Here is a 16,611-nt window from a genome sequence, read left to right as displayed (position 1 = left end):
ATAAATAATTAAGGCCGTGTTTTTCCATAGCACTTCCCCTCACTTCATTTCATGTGCTTTACCAAACAAGCCAGTGTCTCTGGCCTTTTCTGTCTGGAAGCCCTCAGGGAGGGACTTGTGAGAGGTGCCTCAGGGCCACTGGCCCTGTGCTGCGGCCACTTCCCGCTCTGCCGGGCTGGGAAATGAATGAAGTGGGTGTGAGGCCGGGACCCATGCTTAACAGGAGGCTAAGAAGGACTCAGCCTTTGCAGCACGTTCCCAGAAAGCCAAACGCATCCTGGGCTGCTTCAAAAGAAGCACCAAGGGAGGTGATTCTCCCCCTCTACTCTGCTCTCGTGAGACCCCACCTGGAGCCATAGGACAAGGGATAATGGTTTTAAACTGAAAGAGGGGAGATTTAGATGAGATATTAGGAAGAAATTCTTTGCTGTGAGGGTGGTGAGACCCTGGCCCAGGTTGCCCAGAGAAGCTGTGGCTGCCCCATCCCTGGAGGGGTTCAAGGCCAGGCTGGATGGGGCTTTGAGCAACCTGGTCTGGTGGGAGGTGTCCCTGCCCAGGGCAGGGGGTGGAACTTTATGAGAGAACCAGCCTCATCTTAGTGTGTGTTTTGATAGGAAACTGTGTGTCGCTGTGCGTAATTGCCGTATTTGTTTATGGAAACGGCCATGCATGCATTACAGCAACACCCTTTGGTAGCAGTTTGAGAATGCTATCTATAGCAGCTATGTCTTAATATTCTGGGGTAGGGGAAGTCATACCCCTTACCTGAATGAGTAGAATATCTGGTTTTTATAGTATATTCCGTACGGCCCTGAGGCAGGTCCCTGGGATTTCTTCCTTGGCCGTCTGCTGCCTATTACTATGTATTTGCTTGCAGAGCTTCTGATCCCCAATTTATCTTTTTTTAGCAAAAGACCAGTAGCAGCTGGAGTTAAGTGATATTTCAGATGTCCCTTTCCCCCCACCCCTTTCAAATTATGGAAAGTGTTGCTGTGTGTATGATGCGTGACTTGCAGCAGCCGAGTGTTAACGGTGCTCTCTCGATCTACTGCCTTTCAGAGTCTTTGCCAGGAACTGGAAGCAAAATTTTACGAAGGGACTTTCAACTGGGAAAACGTAAAGCAACATGATGCAGCAAGTCTTTTAAAGCTCTTCATCCGTGAACTGCCTCAGCCGCTCCTCACTGTAGAATATCTCAAAGCTTTCCAAGATGTGCAGAGTGAGTACTGTCCTTTCTGTCTCAGCTGCGAAGAATTGGTCCTGGTGCAGAGAAGTGCCTCTTTGCCATAGCAGTATTTTCCCTAATTATATGTGAAACTGAAAAACAAACTGAATAACAACAATATGACTTCTCCTGAGAAAAGATTGCATATATTTTTGCTAATGTACAAATAATATTTTTCATGTAACATCTATTTTAATAGTTTACCCATAAAATGAAAGCACACTGCCACTTTCTGATGTTTCTGATAGTCGTTGGGAGGTATAGATGGGTTATAAGGAAATTATGTATGATGGTATCAGTTTATAAACAATATTCGCTTCAAAAGAAAACAACAGCAAAGATGTAGTTCTGCTGAAAATCTAACAAATGGTAATTTATACTGTTTAGGCTATTGTATCCATTTACAACAGGAAAAGTTAGAGCAGAAGAGTCAGAACTGCTGATCATCCCTGGTCCCTTGAGATCAGCAAGTTCCTGTGAAAACATCCTCCTTGCCAACTGGTCACCAAGACAGCAAACACACCAGCTGTACTTGAGAGAGGGTGGCTTGGTGATAATGAATCAGAAGTGAGAACTCACATACATTAACTCTTAGCCAACACAGGAGCGGAGGTTTCAGAAAAATGCATTCCCCTTGTCTGCAGGCAGGGTGATGGCTCATTCCTATGGGACACTCTCAGGGGATTCCCATGGACAGGCAGACAAATGCATATTTGGAGAACAATTCTTGTGAGGAGTGGCTGAGGGAGCTGGGGGTGTTCAGCCTGGAGAAAAGGAGGCTGAGGGGAGACCTTCTCGCTCTCTCCAACTCCCTGAAAGGAGGGTGTAGCCAGGGGGGGTCGGTCTCTTCTCCCAAGGAACAGGCGATGGGACAAGAGGAAACGGCCTCAAGTTGCGCCAGGGGAGGTTCAGATTGGATATTAGGACAAATTTTGACACTGGAAGGGTTATTCAGCCTTGGAATGGGCTGCCCAGGGCAGTGGGTGAGGCACCATCCCTGGAGGTATTTAAAAGCCGGGCAGACGTGGTGCTGAGGGACACGGGTTAGTGATGGGTTTCGTCAGTGTTGGGCTGATGGTTGGACTCCATGATCTGAAAGGTCCCTTCCAACCTGGGCAATTCCATGATTCTATGGTTCTTAAAAACTGTGGGCTGTGTCAGTCCCTGGGTTGTACCTGCCTTTCAAGGCCATTAAGTTGGTGGGAGGAGGGGGCTGGTGCTTAGACCTGCTCCATAGTGGTGGTGATTTTGCAGTATGGGCATAAGCTGGCCAAAGTTCTGTCAAATGATGCTGGCAGCAAACAGCCCCTCAAGGTTGTTCCACTTCCCGGATGGTGATTGGAGCCAGGGGTGTTTCTGTTTGCTGCTCCTGAGCCGTCTGAAGGCTTTGTGTGGTTTTACTTACCCAGAAAACACTCAGGTGCCAGAATCCAAAGCGCTTTCTACACCGAGCCAAAGGATTTGATGCAGAACAGCCACAGCACTTCACAGCCTCCCACTGTTTGAATTGTCTGCCCCTCTTGTTGGTTACATGCAGTAAGATGAGGTGTTAGAGAAACAGGGCCGTCTTTGTGACAGCAATCAGTGTTTTTCGTGATACCGTGACTAAGTCGTGTGGTTAGAATTAAATATTTAAACAACGTTATTTAAACAAATTTGTTAATTTGAGTAACTCGAACAACTAAAATTCAATTATTATTTAGGTGAACAGACAAAACCTTGATTTAATTAATGAATTTTTTTTTTTTTTTTTGCAATTGTATTTTTGATTACTTTCCTAGGAAAAGGTTGATTCTCATCCATAGAGTTATAGAGTCATCGAACTGCCTAGGTTGGAAGGGACCTTTCAGATCATCTGGTCCAACCATATTCCTGTTTGAGCGTTGTGACATGGTGTTTTGGAACTAAATTTTAGCCTTACTTTTAATCGTACCTTTCTAGAGCAGGCAGATACAGCATTATCACTACTTGCATGTTTTCAATGGCTATATAATTTGTCACTCGGTTATTCAGATCTTTTAATTATTATTATTATGGTTAGAAAGCACTCGCTGCTGTAGGGATGTGTTAAACTGCTCTCGGCTTTGTCCCGCTGGTTTGCCATTGCAGACCCGCCTTACTCAGCAACACGTGGGATTCGTTCTGCCTGGGTGACCTGGGAGACCGGGCAACCGTTCAGGCAACCAGAGAAACTGTGAAAGCAGTTTTGAAAATACCCTTTCATATGTTGGGGCAGGGGCTCAAAAAGGGGAGGAACCATTTGCTGACTATTTCTTCTTGAAACCTGGCAAAATAGAGAATCACAAGGCATCTAGAAAACATTGCCAGGAGGCTGCTGAGTCACACAGCAACCGAATCCTAAAAAAACATTTGGAAACAAGTATCCCTAAACAAGTATCCGCAGGTCCTTTGTCATGCTATGACAAACAGCCACGTGTATGCATTCAGCATTTTGCAAGAGGTTTCGGCTTTGAAATCACGCTTCTTGAAGAGAACAAATGACAATTTTAAAATACTGAGGTTCATGTGCTTCACTGGCAGATCTTCCGACGAAGAAACAGCAACTGCAAGCCTTGAATCTTTTGGTTCTCCTTCTACCTGAGGCAAACAGAGACACTCTGAAGGTTAGAATTGCTAATACTTATGTCCTGCAGAAATATTGTGTCTGTTTCTGTGAATCCACTGTAACAAATGCTGTTGTCTTTGAATAGTCTTTTTTTCAGTTCAAACTAGTGATTTCTCTTCTTTTTTCGTATTTCACAGAACTTCAGGGAAAAAAAAAAACAACTTAGGACCCTGATTCCTCCCAAATGACTTTTAAGAATGTGACTTGAAATTTTTCCAGGAGATTGCAATAATACAATAATAATCTCCCAGTGAGCGACCTTTTCTCTTACAAGTTTTGTTCCTTTTTTTTTTTTCAGCAGTCCAATTTTCCAATGCAAAAAATCAACAGGGTTAGAATACTATGAATGAGAGTTTGCTTTTATGAAATGATTTTAGCTCTTCATTTTTATTCCCCACTTTTCTCTGCGCTGTTTGTTTCTGCTCTCAGTAAACACTAAATTTACACTCCCTATTGGTATTTGCAGCACGTTACATGGAGTCGTCCAATTTGGGCTTGTCCTTTTGTAGCGAAGCTATTCATCTTTTTCAGAATATGTTAAAATTGCTACAATCAAAACCAAATTTGTAGGATTTGTGTAGGATGCAGAACATCTATTACAAGCAAAAAATACTATTAGGTCTTATTGTTTAAACATGACTTTTTGTTTATTTACTGTGTGGAAGCAGTCAGGAGGGCTCCTGAGTTGAGTTAAAAATACCTGGAACTGAATTAATTGAAGATTTTCGGTTTCTAACAGGCTCCCTGTCATTCACGATGCAGTGGTTTACTCATTAATTGCTTCCCTTGCAGAACTAGCCACTCCGTGTTTCCATAACCGTGACAGCTGGCATTGTTGTGTTCACTTTCAATTTAAGAAAAGCCAACAGTAATGTTTTCTACAGCATCTGTGGGTGCTACTTGTGCACCCACATAACGAGAGTTTTGGAAAAAAATCTTACTGTGCAGGGCTTGGAAGTCACTTGTGTGCTTTTGAAAATGTTCCCTGCAACAATAACGAGAATGATTTGCTTCATTACTTAAGGGAAACAAAATTGGCATTATCCTCCTGTGAACAAACATACCCACGCTTCCTATTATTGATTATTTTTGATGGGGTTTTATTAGGAATGAAGAGCTTTTTGCAAAAATATGTAGGATCATGTTTCACTCAGAACTTTTTCACGCGCGGAGTGGAGCTGTAAGTTCTGCTGTTATTTCAGGTACTGCTTGAATTCCTCCAAAGGGTGATTGATCATCGAGACAAGAATAAAATGACGTTAAAGAACGTTGCGATGGTGATGGCCCCAAACCTTTTCACGTTTCACGGGTTTGGCTCAAAGACGATTGAACAAAGTGAGTTTGTTATGGCAGCTGGAACGGCAAACGTCATGCGCTTTATGATTCAGTACCAAAAACTCCTCTGGACGGTGAGTGGGTTCTTAAGGAGGGGAAAAAAAAAAAAGATCATAAATTTTGCAAACAAGGCGTATGAACAAAGAAGGAGTAAGAGCTTATTTTCATGATTTAGAGACAGATCGGCCCCATCCAGCTGGGTTCTTGCTCATAGGTAACTCTTATGGGAGCAGAGCAGAATCATGACATCTTACGGCAGAGTTACGCTCTGATGGTCAGAGTTTTAATATTGTATGTACCATATATGAACTCAAAATTAAGTCCTTGGAGGATCCTTGTATTTGGCCTATCAGAATGCATTGTTATGAGGAATTTATTCTTTTCTGCTTAGAGATTTTAGTTAGAAACACAGTGGGTTAGTCCATTTCCCTTTTGGGCCAAACTTCGTATTATATAAAATATGTTTTGATAAAACATTAATTGTGTCACAGTCTCAAGCCCATGATCTCAAAACTCTAAATCAGAGAGACTGGAGAAGTTTGGGCTTTGTTGTCCATCAGCAACTTTAAACCATTTTGACCTTTGCTGCATGTGAGGAAAAGTTATTCTCACCGTCCTACAGACTTAAGTGTTGAGTGAATTTTTTTGGCTGAGGAAAGTAAAAACACTGCCTGATTCCACCCCTCCTCCCCTGAGAGCTTATTGAATGGGATATAACATCACAAATGGAGTCGGTTTTAAATTGTTTCAACGCTTTGTATTATTTGAATCTTTAATTATTACTGAACATAAATACTATTTTCCGAGCCCTACCTGACAATCTGTCAGTTTACCAAGGTTTGATGAGTTAGTTACTTAACGAAATGATGTAGATATTCATACTTACTATCTATATTCATCTTCTCTATGTTTGTCTAGATTCCTAAGTTTATTGTTAACCAAGTGAGAAAACAAAACACTGCAAGCCAGAAGAAGGAGAAAAAGGACAAAGCTATGAAGAAACTTCTGAAAAAGATGGCATATGACCGGGAAAAGCATGAGAAACAGGAGAAGACTCCTAATGACGTAAGGAAACATACATCTCAAATACTTTATTGATAAGACTATAATCTCTAGTGAAAAAGTGGATATAGCAGAGGAGTTATTTAACAGAGAATTTCAATAGATAGCAAGTCCAAATGGGTTTCATAGTTTATGGGTTACCAACACGACACATTTAGAGGGCTGAGCTGTTTGTTTGTTTGTTTGTTTTCCCAGATATTTCTATTCTGAAAAATGATATCCCACAATTTTTTTTCAATTTGAGCATCTGAAACAAAAGTACGTTAGGTCTGTACCTGTAGAAGGAGTGAAGTGTTGTGTCAGCACTCAGCATTACTGAACACACGTTTAAATGCGTTGCTGCCCAGTGGAAGTCACATGAGACCATGTGTTTACTTAAAAAATAAATATCTAGATTTCACTATTTGATGTTTAATAGTGTTTGCAAACAAAGCCATCATTCAATCCTTCTTCCTCATACTGGAGTTCCCAAACCACTGAACTCTGTGCCTCAATGAATCTTAAACCATTCCCTGTAAAGTGGAGCGTGCTCAAACATAGAATCATAGAATCATTCAGGTTGGAAAAGACCCTTGGGATCATCGAGTCCAACCATCTACCCTACACTACAAAGTTCTCCCCTACACCATATCCCCCAACACCACATCTAAGCGACTCTTATGACATATATAACCTGCCCGCTCCAGGAAACCCCAGAAGATGAAACAAATGTAAAAAACCTGATAAACTGCTTCTTATGCAGCTCTTGTCCAAGTGTCTACTCCCGACTTACCCCTGGGTGTATGATCTACAGTTCAGTATCTCTCCTTTAGGTAACTGAGTTCTGCCAGACCCGTTAGTGAGGTCAAGGCATAGGTTTCAGGGTAACACTCTTCACACGTTCTTTACAGTGGAAAAAAAAAGAATCCTGTGGCATTATAATGTTAATTTTTCCTGTACTTTAGAAATATTTTAACTGAACTGTTCCCACTGACATGGAAACTTTAAAAAAATATATCTCGTGTACCTTGAAATTGCTTATTATTTACAACTTCAATGAAGTTAGTAATTACAATTTTTTGAAGCTCATTATGGTATCTTAATTATAATGCATTTGAAATACATGATTCCAAGGTTATTTTAAATACATAGACGGGTAACACCAAATCTGTGTATCCTGATAACGTAAGGAATACACATCAGGTTTAGGTGGTATGAAAATACCACCTCGTGGGCTGAAGTCCCATTGAAGATTCCGGTGAATTAGAGCCATCTTGTGGTACCTTCTAAAAATGCATTAGTCTGAATGGTCTGGTTTTTCATATTAAACATGTGTGTGGCAAACTCTTACAAAAAAGGGGTGTCATATTCTAATAAAGGCATTTTTTAAGCTATTAAGCCAAAAAATAGAATATGGCAAATGAATATGCTATAATATCCCTCTTGTTTAATATCTTTATTGATGATCAGGATAAGGGGATTGAGTGCACCCTCAGTAAGTTTGCAGATGACACCAAGCTAGGTGGGAGCTAGGTGATCTGCTTGAGGGTCGGCAGGCTCTACAGAGGGACCTGGACAGGTTGGATCAATGGGCCGAGGCCAATGGGATGAGGTTTAATAAGGCCAGTGCCGGGTCCTGCATTTCGGTCACAACAACCCCTGGCAACGCTACAGGCTTGGGGCAGAGTGGCTGGAAAGCTGCCCAGCAGAAAAGGACCTGGGGGTGTTGGTGGACAGCCGGCTGAACATGAGCCAGCGGTGTGCCCAGGTGGCCAAGAAGGCCAACGGCATCCTGGCCTGTCTCAGGAACAGCGTGGCCAGCAGGACCAGGGCAGCGATGGTGCCTCTGTCCTGGGCACTGGTGAGGCCTCACCTCGAGTGCTGTGTTCAGTTCTGGGCCCCTCACTATAGGAAGGACATTGAGCTGCTGGAGCGTGTCCAGAGGAGAGCCACCAAGCTGGTGAGGGGTCTGGAGAACAAGTCACATGAGGAGAGGCTGAGGGAACTGGGCATGTTTAGTTTGGAGAAGAGGAGGTTGAGGGGGGACCTCATTGCCCTCTACAACTCCCTGAAAGGAGGGTGTAGAGAGGTGGCTGTTGGCCTCTTCTCCCAAGGGAATAATGACAGGAGCAGAGGAAATGGTGTGAAGTTGGGACAGGGGAGGTTTAGATTAGATATCAGGAAGAATTACTTTCCTGAGAGAGTGGTCAGGCACTGGAACAGCCTGCCCAGGGAGGTGGTGGAGTCGCCGTCCCTGGAGGTATTTAAGGAACATGTAGACATGGCACTTCAGGGCATGCTCTAGTGCCCGGGATTGTTGGGTTGTGTCTCTTTGTGGGTGGGTGTGGGGTGGGGTTGTGGGTGTTGGTTTTGGTTTGGTTTTGGTGTTGTGAGGTTTTTTTTGTTGTTGTTTGGGGTTTTTTTGTTGGTTGGACTCGATGATCTCAAAGGTCCCATCCAACCGAAAGTATTCTGTGATTCTGTGATTCTGTGATCTTGGAAGTATGCCGCCTTTTTTTTTTTTTTTTTTTTTTTTTTTAACGTGCAAATAACTGGATCCTTTGGAGAACTGCTTCCAGTATTCAGTGCTCCTGCCTCATTTTGTATACAGTATTTGACGCATCTCGTAATGTCCAAAATTAATGAATTCCCCAGGCATCACTTTGCCTTACTTTGATATCTGTCTGTACGAAGGAATCTGTACCCGGAATGAGGACCTACATACAATTTTCAAATAAAGCTAATTAAACACTGACATTTGTTTTACGCTGTCTAGTAAGAAAAGAATTCTTTAAATGTAAGTCTGTCGAGTTATAAGATGACACTTAATGCTGCCATCCCGTGTTCAGCAGAGAAATAGCAGCAAATACACTAAAACAGGCAAAAGCTGTTGCAACTTCAGGTATTGGATATTTTTGTACTTCAGTGCTGTTGGTCTTTTAGAGTAAAGCGTGCCTTTTTAATCCACTGGGGAGCTAGGGCTGAAGTCTCATGTAATACATTCATACTCAAATGTAAATGTAAAGTTACTATTCAAGAATTTTCTTTAAGCCCTAGAATTCTGTGGGGCAAAATTAAACAGTACAACTTTTCACAAATCCTTCACGCTTATTTGAAGCATTCAGGTGCCTGAGAACATAATTCTCTTAAAATCGTATTCCCAAATTGATAAGACTTCATTGTGAATAACAATTTTCCAGGTAAAAAACTGTCTCATTCTTTAAGCAATACTTGGTTTGGGGTTTTTTTTTTCCCCCAAATTTCAATTTATACTGTCTTAATTTGAAATTAAGGTGATTTTCCTGTGCAGTTCCTGAATGGCTCCAGAAATATCTCAGTATCTGCATTCTTAATGGCAGTCAGCTCATTTGGATAAAATTTCATTTTCTCTCTGATGAGGTCTCTGTGCAGTGCTGAGAGTGGTTAATATTAGAGGGCTCGTGAGGGTTAATTGAAGGTGGTTAATATTAGAGGGCTCATGAGGGTTAATTGAAGGTGGTTAATATTAGAGGGCTCATGAGGGTTAATTGAAGGTGGTTAATATTAGAGGGCTCATGAGGGTTAATTGAAGGTGGTTAATATTAGAGGGCTCATGAGGGTTAATTGGTTTTCAGGATACCTGTGCATATCTGTGGCCCCAAGGCTATATGTATTGGGGATTAAGTCTTTGTGTTGCTGTTGGGGTCCCTCCAGCCAGGGAAAGAAAGGTCTAATACAGGTTGGAATAACCGCATCCTGGGCTGCATCCCAGCAGCGTGGCCAGCAGGGTGAGGGGGGAGATTCTGCCCCTCTGCTCCGCTCTGGGGAGACCTCACCTGGAGTGCTGCGTCCAGCTCTGGAATCCTCAGCACAGGAAGGACCTGGACCTGCTGGAACAGGTCCAGAGGAGGCCATGAAGATGCTCAGAGGGCTGGAGCGCCTCTGCTGTCAGGACAGGCTGAGAGAGTTGGGGTTGTTCAGCCTGGAGAAGAGAAGGCTCCAGGAAGACCTTATAACGGCCTTCCAGTCCCTAAAGGGGCTCCAGGAGAGATGGGGAGGGACTCTTGATCAGGGAGGGGAGCCATAGGATGAGGGGTAATGGTTTTAAATTGAAAGGAGGGATTAGATTAGATACTGGGAAGCAATTCTTTGCTGTGAGGGTGGTGAGACCCTGGCCCAGGTTGCCCAGAGAAGCTGTGGCTGCCCCATCCCTGGAGGGGTTCAAGGCCAGGCTGGATGGGGCTTTGAGCAACCTGGTCTGGTGGGAGGTGTCCCTGCCCAGGGCAGGGGTTTGGAGCTGGATGATCTTTAAGTTCCCTTACAACCCAAACCATTCTATGATTCTATGTTGTCACATGGAGCCCTAACGTGGATGATTTGAACTGTGCTCTGCAGAGAACGGGTCCTTCTGTGACTCTGCTCCTACACCTTTTATGGCCACATTTTCTGTCCCACCAACTCGCACGGTGAATGGGTGGGGGATGCTCAGTGTCTGTTGTCTCGATAGCTGGGCACCATGAACATGTGCAGCTGAGCATGAGTTCTTCTGTAAACGCAGGTGGTGAAAGTGGCAAAATGCATTCATTAGCGGAGCTAATAATGATTCTATCTGAATAAACAAAGTAATTATTCTGTTTGCTCTGTGACCGAAATGTTACAGCTCTGTGGACATTTCTTGTTCTTTCTCTCACATACTCAAAGCATGAAGGTTTTTAAATCATTTGTTGTATTCCTGCTGTACAGAATAAAAAAGCAAACTGTTATCCAGCTGAAGGTTGGGAAAACTCCATTAACATCAACAGACAAAATGATGCGGAATTGAATACAAAAATGAAAACCAATTTAAATTTATGGTGCTGCATTTGATGGCAGACGAGTTAGGGACATCTGTAAATAACCGTGTCATCTTTAAAAGTTTCCTTTCCTTTTGCCAGGATCCCAACAGTTTGAAAAGACACGAAAGATTTTTCAGCAGGAGTGAACCTCCTCCAGACGGCTGCAGCCGTTGTTTCCGTAGGCGGAGGCCTTAAAGAACAGATTTGACAAATTTAGGGGTAAATGTAGGGAGTTGCTCTTTGAGACCCACTGCAACCTTACTAAGCTTTGATTCCACCATTACTACAAAGCAAATTTTCAATTCGCTGATTTTCAATGCTTTAGACATTAGATATTATGCCTAGTATTTGTAAATCAATAAATAATAAGAGTGGACGTAGAAGGGTTGTTTGGTTAAAATGGCTTCCTGTAGCTCATCACTTTTATAGGGAGGAGCCTTTAGCTTTCTCGGGAAGCTGTGCTTCTGATTCTGCTCACATTTACACTTGTTCTATATTCGTTTAACTCCAGTGGGTTTGGAGAAGCTATTCCAGATTCCCAGGTGCCCAGATTTGTTCATTGATTGTGGAAGGAGAAATGTTCAGCCTTACAATTGCAGTAAATAGTGGGGCCCCCAAGAAGAGAATGAACTGTCATAATCAACCTTGACTACTGAGACTCTTCTGTTTCTTTTCCTATCAAATTGGGTACATTTGGGTAAATGGTCATGTAATAGGAAGAGAAAAATTACCTCCAGATTTCCAGGAACAGAAATTAGGACCTTATTCACAAATAAATTATGCCTTTTGTAACTTCAGGTGTCAGGTACTGCGAGTTGAACAGAAAAACTGTCCTAAGGAGCCCTCCTTTTCTGTAACTAATATGATTGATATTCATCATCAAGGATTTTGGGGTTGAAATAAAATACAGATCCATTATGTAGTCAGACCTGCAGGTTAACTAGCTGAATATATTCTGGAGAATGAAAAATAGGGAGAAAAAGCTGTAGTGGTGAATATCAGTTATAAAAGGAAATGATACTTGAAAAGAGGAATCACTTAAAGTAGACTGACCCGTGAATACTTTGTGATTTCTTCTTTTTTTTGGCATGAAATTCAGATTAAATGAAACTGGAAAGGTTGCTTCTGGAAGTTTTTGGGGGGGTGCAAGGGGGTTGCCTGGCTTTCAGGCCTGCAGCAAGTCTTTTCCATGTCCATCTCATATGCTTCTTGTCAAACCAAAGCGTGTTCTTAGTATAGCAGTAATTGCTGTTGTTATTCTTAACATCTTTGAAAATTAATTAAACGCTACTGTTCTTCTGTTCTAAAGTTCTCCCTGCTGCTAAAAAGAGATGTGAATTCTGTAATTTACAGAATTACTGTGTAGTTGTCATATTTCTGCAGCAAAGTAGTAGAGAGTAGTTCAGTACCAAGCACTGCACTGAGGTACTTACTCCATACTGTATGTTGAGAAGCTCATCAAAGGCAGCTGTGACCAGCTTTTATCCCCCCACTGCTGTTTCTTTGCAGGCTGATGTTCCTCAGGGAGTGATACGGGTGCAGGCGCCGCATCTTTCCAAAGTTTCCATGGCAATACAGCTGACGGAAGAACTGAAAGCCGGTGATATAGTAGCCAGGTTTCTCAGCCAGAAAAGGTACAAACACATTTTGGGTTTGTTATCGTTTCGGGAGAAGTAGCTTTTCACATATATCAAGCAAAAAGTTTTAAAGTACTTTTAAGTCCAGGTGAGTTCGTGAACTTTTGGGCTGAATTTAGCCTATTGGAATACGTGCTACTAATGTCGTTAAAGCTCAGGAAGCCTCCAGGAATGCTTGAATGCTGTTAATAAAAAAAATTAACTCTTGTTTAATCTGATGGGTGAGGAATACTTCTTTAATTTCCTGGGGAGAAGACAGAATGGAACTCCCAAGAAAAAAACAAAACAAAACAAAAAAACCCAAACATTTATATGTAGCAACAGTATAGATATTGTGATATGTGCAAATATCTTGCATGTGCAGTGATTTAAAAGGAAAGCTACATTTGAGTCATACAAACCCATTTAGAAGGGGAAGAGTTTTAACCAAGCTTTTACATTATTTTTATGTATGTGAGCAAAGTAAGAAATCAGAATAGACTTAGCAAAAAAACCCCCCATGTTTAACACACAAGTGCATCATCTATAGCTAACTATTCATGCTAAAGCAATACTGTGGTGTACTACTTGAGATTAAGAAGCTGCTTTTTCCTAAATGCAGTTTTTAGAGGTTTAGACTTGTGACAGAAAGTTATTTTCTGGCTGTGCTTTAGCATATATTATTATAATTAAGCAGTGAGAATAACAGAATCCCTTTGTAAAACGGGGACTTTATTCTTCCACTGTCTTTTTCTTTTTTTACTTCTTTTAGTTGCAGCAAAATCAAAACCAGCAAGAATGTGGTTTCTCCCACCCAACCATAAGGCTTTTTCAGACATATGAAGTGTATGAGGGGAATACTTATTTTTGCAGCAGCAGTGAAAGAAAAATCAGAGGGTAAATATCAGGCTACTCGCTAATAGCAATGGGATTCTTTTCTAAACCCCACGATTTTTTCACTTCTATCTTATTTTACCTTTCCTATAGTGTATTGCTCACTTGCAGGGCTATTAATTTGCACTAGCATGCAAGGGTGTTCTTGTTCACTTACTGTATCAGTAAATGAGTATAAATGAAGGGTTTATGACAGGTACACTGCTGACCTTAATTAATTTAATTTCTCCCAGGCACGTCTAAGTGGCTGGTGTACAAGCTTTTAATTGTTGTTCATTGTGTTTTGTTCTTGACAGCGGAAATGTCCAAGCACTCAAGAAAGAAGAGGTCTTTCTTTATGAAATAGGAGGAAATATTGGTAAGAATGGCTTCTGAAGAGCGTCTTTTGCTAGAACAGGATTCCGTGGCACCTTGTCCATGGGCTTCACTTTGGTTGCTTTCTTTTATTCATACCCCTGGTTCTCCCTGAAGCTAAGGCAGAGAGTTAACCCTGGGGAGAAGGATGCAGAGATGTTGGTGTGATCGTCACATTAGTAGTATGTTATTATCTCTCCTGGAGGAAGACAGCAGCAGTAACAGCTGTTTCTGATGTGTATGTGCAGTGAAGAAGCACAGAAAGGGTGGATAGGAAGGTGCTTGAAGTTCATCCTATTCATCTTTTTGTACTGAGGCATAATAAGTGGATTTAAAGTCCTTCATTCTCTGCATCTGAGCGTTCCTTTCAGGTTCCTTTGGGGTAAAAAACCCTCAACCAGAAAGATGACCTAGCGATAAAATTCTCCAATGGCTACTCTTTCCGGCTTCGTGTCTTCCAGACCCCCTTGATTAAAGCAAATTCTACAAAAAAAAAAAAGTAACAGTAACCACTACAAGTGCTGTGCAGAGCTGCTGATCCAGAGGAGCAGGACAGGGAGTAACACCTTCTTAGCAAGGACAAACCTTGCTTAAACTTCCTGTGTGAGAAGGAGAAAATAATCTGAAATTTTAATGGGCTTCTATGCCAATTTGAACCTGATGCTTGGATTTATCCATGAGAGGACCAGGGTTGCTCTGTTTTTCCTAAACGTTTGCAGAGGGGAGCTCCCGTGTGCACAGTCTGCGTGAAGAATCTGAGCTAGAACGTGCCACAGAGGTGGCACAGTCCCCACTCTCCTTCCTTCTTCCTCCGTCCCCCTTCCTCCCTACGACAGATTGGAAGGGTGAGAGCACTTCTAGTTTTTAGCTGAAAACCCAAATTGAATAAAACAATGACAGAAATGTTGACAATCGTTTCCTTTCTTTTTTGGTACTGGTGTAACCACATCTCTCTTCTGTTTCTAGGCGAACGCTGCCTTGATGGTGACACCTACATGAAGGACCTGTACCAGCTCAACCCCAATGCTGAGTGGGTTATAAAGTCGAAGCAGAGCTAAGCTCACAACTCATGGCAAAAGAACAACCTGTGGACTTATTTTGTAAGGCTGAATGTTTCAAAGGGATAGAGTGTCCTTTCAACGTTCAGCTGCGTTATATATATTAATAGAACCGTATCCAGTTAAAAAAAAAAAGTGGTGGAAACCCAACAGTGATTATCAGTAAATTTTTGGTTTTACTCGCAGCAAAATTTTGGAGACAGCACAGTTTTCCCACTCATATTTAAAATGAGAATAAGTACCTTAAATATTTTAATGGCACTAATCTACCTCCCATCTGGTAGGTCTTGTTTCAGAAGAATTTATTTTTCAAACAGATGTTTAACCTCTTTCTATTAGAGATCTACAATCTGTTTGTGTAGAATTGTGTGTTCGTGTGGGTCTTTACAGTGCTAGTCCACTGGGGAACCAAATCCTGATCAGCACTTCTGAATGGTACAGTATTAAAAATACCTAAACACAGTCATATGAATTTCCCAGGAAAAACTGCAATGCAATATGTTTTGTCTTCGGAAATCCTAATTTTTTTCACTTTCTAGGTAAAGTTTGATGAAAACCATTTTGGAACAACTGTGAAAATGCTTTCTATGCAGCTTTTTTGCTAGATCTTTTAAATATTTTTTATTCTTATTCCAGTCGATTGTATTCTTGATTTTATTTAAAAAAAAAAAAAAGAAAAAAGAAAGGACCATGTGACAAGGTGAGTCATTTTTGAAGCTCACCACTTCTGGCAGTGTCCTTTCGGGAATATTGTCATGCAGTGGGAAGATCTTTAGGTTTTTCAGCAATGACACACAGCCACGTTAAATACACTGGTTTCAGGTTTTTTGGACTTCTGATAGATTACGTTTTGTCAGCTGCCAAAACCTGCCAATTACTAGCACAATAAAAACGTTCAGGAAGAGTAAAATAACTGTGGAGGGAAAATGTAGTCTAAATTTCATAGGGAGCAAACCACCAAACCTTTCACTCAAAAGCAGTGTAAAGCTCTGGTGTGGAGTTCGCACAGGCTTTTTGGATATTGTCTGCCACCAGCTTTATGTGTAGTCTATCCTGGACGAGGCTAGGAATCAAGTTCTGATTTCCCTTACGCTGATAGGTGCTGTCTAAACCGCTTCAAGAATGAATAGTGCAATGGTGAGATCCTTTTTCTTTGCCAGGAAGGACTGAGGGCTCCCTGTGGAATTCACTGACAATGATTTATAGACTGACGTGGCTCGTGGCAGCACCAAGAGCTGTGGAGTCTGTAGCTCCAGAGCCCCAGTCCCACACCAACGCTTTGGGCTCACAAACTTGGGTACCGCTTTTACAAAATTTATTTGTAAACTAGCTCAGCCGTGCCTAAGTGCTCACACCTGCGTGCTGCCTGCCTGCCATAACTACTGTGAAATATCCTCGGAATGACACATTCTCTTTCAATGCACACACAGAATTATATTCACCTTATCGGGAATATTCTACGTACAATCGACGAGTGAATTAAATTTTTTTTTTTTTACTTGATCAAAGCCGATTAAAGGAATAAAGGGCCTTTCTGCAGAGCTTTGGATACAGGCCCTGACTGTGGTTTTTTCCCAAAGTAACCACTGCATTTGCTAGATAAGCAATGGAACAGAACTCTGAAAGGTCATAGAAAAATTAGACATCT

General features: G+C 41.8%; 1 protein-coding gene across 1 annotated transcript in view; it reads left to right on the top strand.

Moving 5' to 3' along the window:
* Positions 1-15,847, top strand: part of ARHGAP18 (Rho GTPase activating protein 18) — a 62,626-nt gene extending 46,779 nt beyond the window's left edge. The window contains exons 9-15 of the mRNA XM_074162278.1: positions 1,060-1,219; positions 3,767-3,849; positions 5,054-5,260; positions 6,105-6,251; positions 12,551-12,675; positions 13,848-13,909; positions 14,872-15,847. Coding sequence (XP_074018379.1) covers positions 1,060-1,219; positions 3,767-3,849; positions 5,054-5,260; positions 6,105-6,251; positions 12,551-12,675; positions 13,848-13,909; positions 14,872-14,963 — 876 coding nt within the window. The 3' untranslated portion in view covers positions 14,964-15,847. The remainder of the gene's footprint in view (positions 1-1,059; positions 1,220-3,766; positions 3,850-5,053; positions 5,261-6,104; positions 6,252-12,550; positions 12,676-13,847; positions 13,910-14,871) is intronic.
* Positions 15,848-16,611: the final 764 nt, after the last annotated feature.

The sequence above is a fragment of the Numenius arquata genome, chromosome 2, assembly GCF_964106895.1.
Source record: "Numenius arquata chromosome 2, bNumArq3.hap1.1, whole genome shotgun sequence".
Taxonomy (NCBI): Eukaryota; Metazoa; Chordata; class Aves; order Charadriiformes; family Scolopacidae; genus Numenius; species Numenius arquata.
This window is presented reverse-complemented; position numbering and strand designations above follow the sequence as displayed.